The following is a 12,217-nucleotide window of genomic DNA, read 5'->3' on the forward strand; positions in this document are numbered from 1 at the left end:
TATGATTGTACATAATAAGTTATGAATTCACAATAGAATGAATTATGTAACTTATCCTTAAGTCTTTGCCAATCCAATTCTATCGTATCAAATCTGTTTAATGGGCTTACTTAGGAATAATATTAAATTGACACAAACTTATAAGACACGACTTAAAAAGAATAACCGTAATCCAAGTTGTTAGCCTCAAAATCATCCCCAATGCATGTATTTATATTAAATATGTACATTACGTAGTTCGTGTTGTTTTGGCAATGACGTGGTTCTTATGAGTTTACGCAATATGTAATTAATATATAAAATAGTCACTTAGTACTATGGTCTAGTGATATTCCTCTTTATTTATAAATAAGAGATCTTAAGTTTAAGGGAACTTTAACGAAAAGTTCCCGGTACTGTTTTTACTTTAACGAAAAACCACATTTTTACACTAAAAAGTCAATCCTGGTACTATTCACTTTATCCTTTATTTTGTCCTTATCGTTAAAACTCAAAGTTTTCAAACCCTTTTCATTAGTTTTCCTTAGGTTTAATTCTCGTCAAAGGTGAATTTGAACAAAATTATTACTAGCCAATTATGAAGCTAATTAATAAAACCCTCTTTGACAATTAAAAAAAGGTAAAAAGACAAATTAGTCTTCTATCACAAAAAAAAAATGATGGGCAATAATGTAATTTCACAGGTCCAAATTTTATAGTTTTTTATTGAAACATCACCTACATATAATGTTAAAATACCTCTAATATTTATAAAAAATAAAAAAATAAAAAAATAAAAACCTCCCACTCTCCCACATTCTCTCCCTCCCCCTCTCTCGTTCTCATTTTCTACAAAAAATATGTTCATACACACAAAGTGTGTAGGTAAATGTTAATATAAAATAAAGAATAAAAAAAACAAAAAACAAAAATTACAAGACTAAAATAATACCGTTGGGACGAGAGATGACGTGTGAAAGACACGGATAATACGTATGTGTATGCTGCACACATTCATTCTCTTCACGCCTTTTCATTTTCGTCTCATCCTCCCCCCGCAAAAATAAATATTAAATCCCTGCCCGAACCGAAACCCAACTCCCGACACAAATCTTGCAGAAACTCCAATCGAAACGAAACGAAACGAAACGCAAAAGCTGAGAGAGGTCGCGACGTTTCACTCTCTTTTAATTCATTCAAAATTTCAAATTATTAATTTGATCGGTTCGCGAATTCGAAATTCGTACTGTACGACGTCGTGCTGATTGATCATCAACTCAACTCAACTCACGCGACGACGACGACGAGACATGGTGGGGGGAGGCGGCGGCGGTGTAGCCATGGATTTTCCGGCCGACGAAAGGGCGTCGTCCTTCTCTTCGCCTCCGAGACTTCCCACGAGGCTCAGACGGAGGCTCAGCCTTGTCGACTGTAACAAGACTCCTAACACCGCCGAACAAATTCAGGCCAAGCTCAGACTCGCCGATCTTCGCCGTCAGGTTTCCCTCCCTCTCTGTCTTTCTCTATTTGTACTATTCATTTCTTAAATGCTGTTTTTCCTCCGTGGATTTTTGTTCTCGAATTTGTAATTTTCTGTTTGTTTACAACAACAGCAACAAAACCTTATCCCACTAATTTTCTGTTTGTTTACCGAGAAAATTTTGTTGATAATTTGGTACGGGAAAATTCAACGACTGAACTCAGCCATATACTTCAGTCAAGAACTGTTTTTCTTTATTTTCTTTTAATTTTAATTTTAATTTTAGGTAGGTGATGCTGATTGCTGACTTATCTATTTCGAAAGTAAGGATCCTTGAGTAGCTTGTTATCAAATTCTTGTACTTTTTTTATGAACATTTTGGTTCCAAATTTTGAGATGATATTCAAATTTATTTGTTTTCTTATTATCTTCTTTTGTACAATCTTTTTGATCGCAGTTGAACGGAAAAGGGTTTTACTTTATAAATTTCATATATCAAAAACACCTTGTGAATTTTGGTTAAGTCTTTGTTTTGTTTTTTTATTTAATAAAATTTAATTTTGTAGATGGTTAGATTGTTTATACCTTTAATTTAAAGCGTGTTGCTTTTGCTTGTGGTAGGTAAGGTTGTTTGAAATCTGGGTTTTCTTCCTTTTCACATGGGTGTCTCTGTTTTCAAGTCTGGAACAAGTAACAGCATTGTTTTTTGGTAATAGTATTTTCTTGTCAAGCGATGTGTTTTGTGGCGTAAAATTTTGTTATATCGTTTCTTAGGTCTGTTTGTATCTAGTTTTTAGTTTAAAATCTGACTTTTCGAATTTCGTTAATTGGTTTGGGTACAGGAACACTATGAAAAGTTGTCAAGCAAGGCACGGGCAAAGCCGAGGAGTCCCTCCCGATCTTCATCTGAAGAGGAAGACCTTGGCCAGCGCCTTGAAGCCAAGCTACAAGCTGCTGAGAAGAAAAGGTAACACTTGAATTTATATAGTTTAAGAAGCTCACTCTTCTTTGATGTTGTTGGCTTAGAATGACGCGTAGTTTCACTGTCCAATGTTTTCATGGTCCACAATGTTTTGAATGGTCCCTCTTTATTTTGAAGGATTTCACTCTTTCAGTTTTTCCTTATCATGATTGAAAATATTCTTTTTCATTCTCACCAGAAAGTGAACCTGGGATTCTCTTGGACGCATATATTGGGACCCAATTTTTTCAATTGATGTTGCTTACTGTTGAACCAACAGGTTGAGTATTCTTGAAAACGCTCAAATGCGCTTGGCAAAATTGGATGAATTGCGGCAAGCAGCTAAATGTGAGGTAGAAATGCGTGTTGAAAAGGAACGTCAAAAGCTTGGGTCTAAAGTGGAATCACGTTTTCAGCAGGCAGAGGCAAATAGAATGCTTATGCTCAAAGCTTATAGACAAAGAAGGGCTACTCTGAAGGAGAGGACATCTCAGTCCTTATTGCGGAAGATGGCTTGGGAGAAGAAGTACAAGGAGCGAGTACGTGCTGCAATTAGCCAAAAACGTGCAGCTGCTGAAAAAAAGCGATTGGCACTTTTGGAAGCAGAGAAGAATAGGGCTTGTGCAAGGATGTTGCAAGTGCAAAGAGTGGCTAAGTCTGTCTCTCATCAACGTGAGATTGAAAGGAGGGCAAAGAGGGAGCAGTTAGAAAATCGTTTGCAAAGGGTATGCATTTCATTTGGAGTTACACGAGCACAACTTATTTCTCTGTTCTACCAGTGGCCTTTTGTTGCTATTCTAGTGTTTCCTAATAAACTTTTTTTTTTTTTTGGTTATATATTTAGGCAAAGAGGCAAAGAGCAGAGTATCTAAGGCAAAGAGGAAAGCTACAGATATCTTTTCAAGTGAGTTGGAATAGGATGCACGAGGAGGCTGATCTTCTTTCTAGGAAGTTAGCAAGGTATGCATCCTTTGAAATACTGATTTCAGAGAGTTGTTTTGGTCTGGATCAAAGCCTTGTGGTTGTTTTGGTATTTCCCAGTAGATGTTTATTATTCTTTGTTGTGTTTGGCGGTATACCAGAGTCAACTGTATTTTTTTGGTGGTTAAAGTTTTACTTGTTTCTATGGTATTGAAAATTTTTAGCTTGTAAAATGCTATTATCCAATTTTTTACCCAAGTTTAAACTACAACTTTCAGCCTAAATGAGTGTTGATATTTAATAGGTGTTGGAGGGGTTTCCTCAGGCTGAGGAGAACTACACTTGCTTTGGCAACAGATTATGATGCCTTGAAAATTACTGAAAAGACTGTCAAGTCAATGCCGTTTGAGCAGCTTGCAATTTTGATTGAATCAACTGATACCCTTCAGACTGTGAAAGCTCTTCTTGACCGGCTTGAGAGCCGGTTAAAAGTTTCCAGGGCTGTTGCCTCAATAAATTATCCATCCAACTTTGATAACATAGATCACCTTCTCAAACGAGTTGCTTCCCCAAAAAAGAGGACTACACCAAGGCCATCTTTAAGGAGTAGAAACGCAAATAAATCTTCTTCCATCAGGGACACAGCTAGAAATTCTGTTAAATTATCAAGATATCCGATGAGAGTGGTTCTTTGTGCTTACATGATTTTGGGTCATCCAGATGCGGTTTTCAGTGGTAGAGGAGAGCGTGAAATTTCTCTGGCCAAATCTGCAGAAGAGTTTGTTAGACAGTTTGAGTTACTACTAAAGGTTATATTCGATGGCCCCATACAAAGTTCTGATGATGAGTCTGATCCCGCATTGCCCAAACATTTGACCTTCAGATCTCAGCTTGGAGCCTTTGATAAAGCATGGTGCTCCTACTTGAATTGTTTTGTGGGTTGGAAGGTTAAGGATGCTCAGTTATTAGTGGAAGATTTGGTGAGAGCAGCATGCCATTTAGAGCTCTCTATGATTCAAACTTGCAAGATGACTCCGGAAGGAGTGACTGGTGATCTTACTCATGATATGAAGGCTATTCAGAAACAGGTACGTTAGTTGTATATTGATTTTATTATTATTTTTCCTTTGTTTTCTTTCTTAAAAAATTTGTGTGACATATTTAAGAAGACTGGGTTTGTTCCACCATCAGCAAAAAGATCCAGCTTCTCTTTCTTTAATATCATTTGATTTATGTATAGGGGGAAAGAAGACAAACTGGCACACCCTCCACTCCATCTTAGGTTTTTATTTTCTATTATAAACTAACGGGTTTTACTCACCTTCCTCTTTCCATTTTCTACTTATTCTTGTGGCTTGCTTGTGAACATTTATGTTTTCAATTACAATCATGGCAAAGATGTTTGGGAAAATATATATGTCACTTTTCAAAAAGGAAAAGGGATGCTTGCTAACTTTCATCTCTTTCAGTGATAGGGGCCGATCTTTTCTATACAGTAAAAGAATAAGCTAAATATTGACTAGTTTTACTAATTTCCTTTGTAGGAGATTGTTCAACTTTGTCCTTCTTTTTTGACAATCTAGCAGTATGTTGACCTATTGGCTGACATTTTGAGTTATATGTTGGCATAGGTTACTGAAGACCAAAAGCTATTGAGGGAAAAAGTGCAGCACCTAGGTGGAGATGCTGGGATCGAGCGTATGAAATCTGCTATATCTGAAACACGGTTAAAATACTTTCAAGCAAAGGAAAATGGAAGCCCATCAGGGTTGCAGGTCACACACATTATTTCTCCAAGTCCCCCTAGTTCAACACTCAGTCCTTCTGCTAGTGCAGATAAGAGAAGTAATCCAGGTCGTGTAGTCCGATCCTTATTTAGGGAAGATGATACTTTTCATCATGGAGTTGTGTCCTCTGCTAGGAAAACCAGTTTGGATCAGCAGCTTGGATCTTCTTCACAAAAGTTGGTCACAGAGAATGAATTAATTGTGAATGAGTTTCTCCACGAGCAGAAGCAGGAATTTGCTGATATTTTTAATGTTACTGATGAAGATCCAAACAATGTTCAGGTTTGTGCATTTTCATATTTATAAATAATATTAGTGGTTGAAGTTAAAAATGTAAATATTATTGTTCTGGATGTTGACAGACTCATAAGTAATGCCTTTTCATCTATTTGTGGTCATATTTTGAGAAGGATATTTTGTTTGTTGTTACACATGTATTTACTGATGATGAGCCATAAATTTTACCACTTTTCTGATTGATGGGTATTATATTTTCCAGTCAAAGATAAGACAGACAATGGAGAAGGCTTTTTGGGATGGTGTAATTGAATCTGTAAAAGAGGATGAGCCCAACTATGACAGAATAATTCAACTCATGATGGAGATGAGGGATGAAATCTGTGAGATGGCTCCACAGAGCTGGAAGCAAGAGATTTTTGATGCTATTGATGTGGATATTCTCTCTCAGGTAGCAGCACCATTAATTGTCTTCTCTAACATTACTTCGCGTGCATGTATAGAAAATTAACTTCTATTCTTTGTCCTTAGGTTTTGAAATCCGGTAACCTGGACATTGACTACCTGGGAAAGATCCTAGAGTTTTCAATGGTCACTTTGCGAAGGCTGTCCTCTCCGGCGACTGATGATGAAATGATGGTCACATACCAGAGTTTAAGGAAAGAACTAGATGAGATATGTCAAACCAGGGACGACTCCAACTGCTCAAGTGTCCTGGCAATGATCAAGGGCCTGCGTTTTGTTCTAGAGCAGATTCAGGTATGTCTCCGGTTTTAGTTGTACATCTGAAAAAGGTTTCACATATTATGAATTTCTTTTGTGGAATAGAAACCTAGGGGCAATAAGTTTCCGAAGGGTAATAGTAACATCTTTCATTGAATTATTGGTACTGTACACGTATTTTTGTAGTAGTATTTGCGAGTTTTTTGCATGAGAATTGAAAACGTTTTCTGTGTATTTGATTGTTACCTTTTATATCTCAAAAAATTCTATATAGAACACTAGTTAGTGGATTCAAAGTGTCATAATGTTTATTGAAATACATATTGAAATACCAAGATTCCCCCAGAGTAATGTAACGTTGGATTTTGTGACAGGCGCTTAAACGAGAGATTAGCAAAGCACGTATAAGAATTATGAAACCTTTGTTAAAGGGGCCAACTGGTGTGGAATACCTGAGAAAAGCCTTTGCCAGTCGCCATGGGTCTCCCTCAGATGCCAATACCTCTATACCACTTACAGCACAGTGGCTTTCAGCAGTGTGGGATTGCAAAGATCAGGAGTGGCAAGAACATACAATCTCTTGCTCAACTCTGATGAGTGGTGATAATCCCTCTCAGGGATTTGTTCCTTCCACCGCCCTTAGAAGTGGTGGAAGCTTTCTGGTGAAATCAAATTCCCCTTCTACTTCTGCTTCTACTAATAGCACAGGTTTGAGTACGGAGATTACGTTTGTAATTTTTTTTATTTTGAGGGGATGTTTGTAATCGCAAAGTGGGTTCTGTGTTTCTTTGTTTAATACGTGTTTGTTTCCTTTGGACCAGGTATTCAACAACCCGAATGTAAGGGAGAAACAGTTGATTTGTTGGTGAGGCTTGGTTTATTGAAGTTGGTTAGCGGTGTGTCTGGTTTGACCGAAGAGGCTCTACCTGAGACTTTCAAGCTTAACCATTCTAGGCTGAGGGCTGTTCAGGCTCAAATTCAGAAAATTATTGTTACTTCCATAAGGTAACTTAGTGCGAGCATTCGGATTTACTTGAAACAATATGGGGGTTTCTTTTTTCTTTTTGAGTGCATAAAAAGTAACGTTCCTAAATGATCAACATTTCAGTTGTCTTTGCTTTGAGTGACTATATCATAGATTTCTAATCCCCGGTGAAAAATATGTAAATGCAGCATCCTTATTTGCCGGCAAACCCTTTTAAGCGAGAGGGTAGTAACCAGCTCTGTAGACATGGAACACATAGTATCAAAATGCACTGAGCGACTCTTGGGCACCTTGGACAGTGTTGAAGAAGCAGGCATGGAGGAAATTGTTGAATCAATTAGTGACTTCTCGATTGACAGTAACAAAGTTGTAGACAGTGAGAAGCTTCGGTCAAGGAAGGCAGTTATGGCGAGCATGTTAGGAAGGAGCTTGCAAGCTGAGGATCCCGTGTTTAAAAGGGTTTCTCGTGCTGTATATATGGCTGCAAGGGGAGTGGTTCTTGGCGGAAGTGGATCCCTAGGAAGAAAATTAGCGGAAACAGCACTCCGGCAAGTTGGAGCTGTTGCGCTGACCGACAGTGTGGGGGAAGCCGCGGAGGTTTTAGTGGTGGCAGCCACCGTATCGGTTAGTGTTTATGGACCTTGGTATATACATCTGACTGAGAACATGTGAAGGGGTTGTGTTTGTCGAAAATTATGACGACGTCGTACATGGAAAAGAAATAAAATACACACGAGTATATACATGGTGGTGGTGTGTGTTGTGTGTACAAGTTGTGGGGGCAGTGGAGATATGCAGTGTGTAATTTGTAAAGCTAGTTCTAGATTGTATGTAGCTGTGTAGATGTAAGGTATGGATATTTCAAATTCTTTCATGTAATGAAAAATAAAGATGTGAATATTTTCTAGACTAAATTTGGATTCAAGGTGCTCTGTGTTTTTTAAAATAAAAACGAAAACTAAAGTGAAACGGTTCCCCTCCTATCTGTGGTCGAGGGTGACCGCGTCGGTCATAATACCCCTAGTACTGATGTACAGCCTTTTCTCGAGTTGATAGAGTTGGGGTTTCATTTACCCACAACGGAGGAACCGCTACCACCAGGCAGGCGGCCACGGGTCATAACATACTCTTCGTTCAAGAATCTCAACGGAAAGTTTCACCTTAATTTTCAAAACACCTTAATTTTCAAAACTTCACGGCAAAGCGAATGTGAAAATAAATTGATTGAATGGTGATTTATGTCGGAATTTGCAAAATCGACTAAAAATCATGAGTGTTAATCCACATTTTTTTTGTAAAAAAAGGCAAATTTTTTATTTTCTCTATATTTTCTGTGAGCATTAAAGAAAATCTTTATAATGTATGTGGAAGCGGATTTACAATTTATTGAGCAACAAGTGTATATTTAAGCCGAAAAGTAAAAAAAAAAAAAAAAAAAAAAAAAAAATATATATATATATATATATATAGATGTTAAAATGTATATTTCGTGTATATTTGTTAAAATCACATGTAGGTGAGGCTTAAAACAATAATAACAAAATTTTGTTTTGTTAAATAGCTTTTCACCCTCTTTCGATTGACAAATAGAGTTCTATTAATATATAGTTTAGATTTAGATAAAAGAAAAATTAACAAAAAAAAAAAGGTTCAAATATATTTAAATTTAGGCTTTAAATCATTGATTTCAAGTGTTTAAATACGAGTTATAATAATTTTGCACAAAAAAATATATTTTGAAGAATATGATAGTTTGTTGTAGTGGTAAGAGAAATAAAAGGAAAATGTTCAAAAATGTTTCAGATTCTTGAGGGTGCCAGAAAGTTTTTTTTTATTTCTGTTACTACTTCAACAAACTATCATATTCAAGTTCTTCAAAATATATTTTTCAGCACGTGGAGCCCGACTCATTTTCTAAGGACCCGAGAATTCACCTCGTTATGCGTGCATCGAGTCTGCCTTGTCTTGTGTGCCTAGGTTTGTCTCGTTCAGCATGTGAGGTGTGGGCATCATTTTGCGTGCCATAAGCCCGCCCGTTTTGTTACGTCAGCGGCGCTCGTGTCGTTTTGAATTGCACTGCCCAATAATTTGAATCATTTTTGTTAATTTTTCTTTTATTTATCTTACCACTTCAACAAAGTATCATATTCATGTTCGTCAAAATACATTTTTCTGCGCGTGGAGCCCAACTCGTTTTTTGAGCATTTGGGAGTTCGCCTCGTTGAGCAACAAGTGTATATTTAAGCCGAAAAGCAACAAAAAAAGTAAAAAATATAGAGATGTTAAAATGTATATTTAGTGTGTGTGTGTGTGTATATATATATTTTAAATTAGAGATGTAAAATCAGCTATAGGTGAAGCTTAAACAAAAAATAACAAAATTTTGTTTTGTTAAATAGTCTTTCACCCTCTTTTGGTTGACAAAGAGGCAGGGGCGGACCAACTTAGGGGTAAGGGGGTCAGCTGACCCTTCGAACTCCAGTGAATCTCCATGGATGACTTGGGTGCTGCCCTTTTGAAGGTTGGACTTGCCCTTCATATATACCCTTTACTGGTTGTGATTACAATTGTAGGAAGAAAAAAAAAAACCAAGTAAAAAACTATCCAAAAACGCAAAGTAAATAAAATGGTGATCTCAGAGAATAACAAAGTATCATCATCCTTGGATAAACATATGAATGGGATGCAATGATATCAAACATTGTTAGTGTGTTTATTTGTTAAGCATTCATATGGAAGTAGCCTTGGAACATGTTAGTTACCCATAAAAATGAGGTATTAACAGGTTTGCAATATGCCTTTACAAATGACTTCAAGACTACCAAGACTCGATGAAATGATGATATGCATACTATTTTTGTTATAAAAAAATTGTGCGCGCTATTCTTACTGACCCCCTAATATTATTTCCTGGCTCCACCATTGCAAAAGAGGGTTCTATTAATATGTAGTTTGCATTTAAATAAAAGAACATTAACAAAAAAAAAATTAACAAAAAAAATGAAAAAGGTTCAAATACATTTATATTTAGGTTTTAAATCGTTGATTTCAAGTGTTTAAATACGAGTTATAATAATTTGCACGAAAAAAAATATTTTGAAGAACATGAAAATATGATAGTTTATTGTAGTGGTAAGAGAAATAAAAGATAAATGTACAAAAATGTTTCAAATTCTTTAGACCATCTCCAACCCTTGGGCTAAAAGCCAAATTTTTTAGCCCGGAAAATTTAGCTTTTAGCCCAGAAACATTTTTTCTGCTCCAACCCTTCTACCCTAAAATTTTAGCCCGGAATTATTAAAGAATGAAATTAGCCTAAATTTTTTTCTTAAATCAATTTTTATTAAAAAAATAAATATGTAGATTATTGTAAATTAATTTTATGAACATTTTAATCTAAAAAAATTTAAATTCCGATAAACATTTCGCATTTAGCCCGGGGGGAAAGCTGGGGGGTATTTGGCCCAGAAATAGCATTTGGCATTTAGCCTAAAATTTTAGCATGGGTTGGAGAGTGTTTGGGGGGGAGGGTAATTTGGCTTTTAGCCCAAGGTTGGAGATGGTCTTAGGGTGCCAGAAAGTCACGCGGAACTTTCTGCCACCCCAGGAATTTAAATCATTTTTGTACATTTTTGTTAATTTTTCTTTTATCTCTCTTACCACTTCAACAAACTATCATATTCATGTTCTTCAAACTATATTTTTCTGCACATAGAGCCTGACTCATTTTCTGAGCACCAGGGAGTTCGCCTCGTTCTGTGTGCACCAAGTCCGCCTCATCTTATGTACTTGGGTTCGCCTCGTTCTGCATGTGAGGTGTTAGTATCATTTTGCGTGCCATAAGCCCACCCCTTTTTTAAGCCAACGATGCTCGTGTTGTTTTGACGTGCACTGCGTAGGGTTGGCCTCAATTTGTGCGACGTATCCCGTCTCGTTTTGCATGCCTGAAGCCCACCCCGTTTTTTGTAGCGGAGCCCGCCTTGTTTTGCGTGACATGATTCGTCTCATTTTACGTGAGCTAAATCCACCTCGTTTTGTGCGCGTCGAGCCCACCTAACACCCTTTTTTTTTTTGACAAAAATGCAAATATTTTATTTTCGCAAAATATTTTTCCTAAGCATTAAGTTAAACTTTTTAAGGAATTTGGAAGTAGTTTTACGGTTTATTTAGTAGAGTATTTAAGCCAAAAACTAAAAAAAGGTGAAAAATATAGTAGTGAGGTAGAGAACTTTGTCAAATGGGGTTCTACACTCAAGAATCTCAATAGAAAGTCTCACCTTAATTTCAAAACTTCAGTGAGGCGAATGTGAAAATAAATAATAAACGGTAATTTATGTACGAATTTGCAAAACCGATTGAAAATTGTGAGTGTTAATCCACATATTTTTTTTTTGTAAAAAAATGCAAATTTTTTATTTTCTCGAAATATTTTCCGTGAGCAACAACAACAACAACAACAACAAATCCTTTTCCCACTAAGTGGGGTCGGCTATATGAATCCTAGAACGCCATTGCGCTCGGTTTTGTGTCATGTCCTCCGTTAGATCCAAGTACTCTAAGTCTTTTCTTAGAGTCTCTTCCAAAGTTGTCCTAGGTCTTCCTCTACCCCTTCGGCCCTGAACCTCTGTCCCGTAGTCACATCTTCGAACCGGAGCGTCAGTCGGCCTTCTTTGCACATGTTCAAAATCACCGGAGCCGATTTTCTCTCATATTTCCTACAATTTCGGCTACTCCTACTTTACCTCGGATATCCTCATTCCCAATCTTATCCTTTCTCGTGTGCCCACACATCCCACGAAGCATCCTCATCTCCGCTACACCCATTTTGTGTACGTGTTGATGCTTCACCACCCAACATTCTGTGCCATACAACATCACTAGCCTTATTGCCGTCCTATAAAATTTTCCCTTGAGCTTCAGTGGCCTACGACGGTCACACAACACGCCGGATGCACTCTTTCCATCCAGCTCGTATTCTATGGTTGAGATCTCCATCTAATTCTCCGTTCTCTTGCAAGATAGATCCTAGGTAGCGAAAACGATCGCTTTTTGTGATCTTCGCTAGATTGCTCCGGTCATTAGTGTGGATAAGTATATAAATGGATAGAGATAGGAAAGCAAACACAAGATGTACGTGGTTCACC

At 37.1% G+C, this 12,217-nt stretch overlaps 1 protein-coding gene across 2 annotated transcripts; it reads left to right on the forward strand.

Moving 5' to 3' along the window:
- The first annotated feature begins 961 nt into the window (after window positions 1-961).
- Window positions 962-7,987, forward strand: LOC103416428 (uncharacterized). Of its 2 annotated transcripts, XM_029094313.2 has the most exons (12): window positions 1,076-1,478; window positions 2,081-2,168; window positions 2,302-2,426; window positions 2,701-3,145; window positions 3,265-3,380; window positions 3,646-4,429; window positions 4,973-5,410; window positions 5,628-5,816; window positions 5,897-6,124; window positions 6,463-6,796; window positions 6,910-7,093; window positions 7,262-7,987. In XM_029094313.2, the coding sequence occupies exons 4-12, from the start codon at window positions 2,726-2,728 to the stop codon at window positions 7,743-7,745; spliced, it is 3,177 nt and encodes a 1,058-aa protein (XP_028950146.1). In that variant the 5' UTR covers window positions 1,076-1,478; window positions 2,081-2,168; window positions 2,302-2,426; window positions 2,701-2,725; the 3' UTR covers window positions 7,746-7,987. The 2 variants fall into 2 exon arrangements, with proteins under 2 accessions (XP_028950145.1, XP_028950146.1); XM_029094312.2 differs by lacking the exon at window positions 2,081-2,168 and having other exon boundaries at window positions 962-1,478.
- Window positions 7,988-12,217: the final 4,230 nt, after the last annotated feature.

Source organism: Malus domestica, chromosome 15, assembly GCF_042453785.1.
Source record: "Malus domestica chromosome 15, GDT2T_hap1".
In the NCBI taxonomy this organism is placed as follows: domain Eukaryota; kingdom Viridiplantae; phylum Streptophyta; class Magnoliopsida; order Rosales; family Rosaceae; genus Malus; species Malus domestica.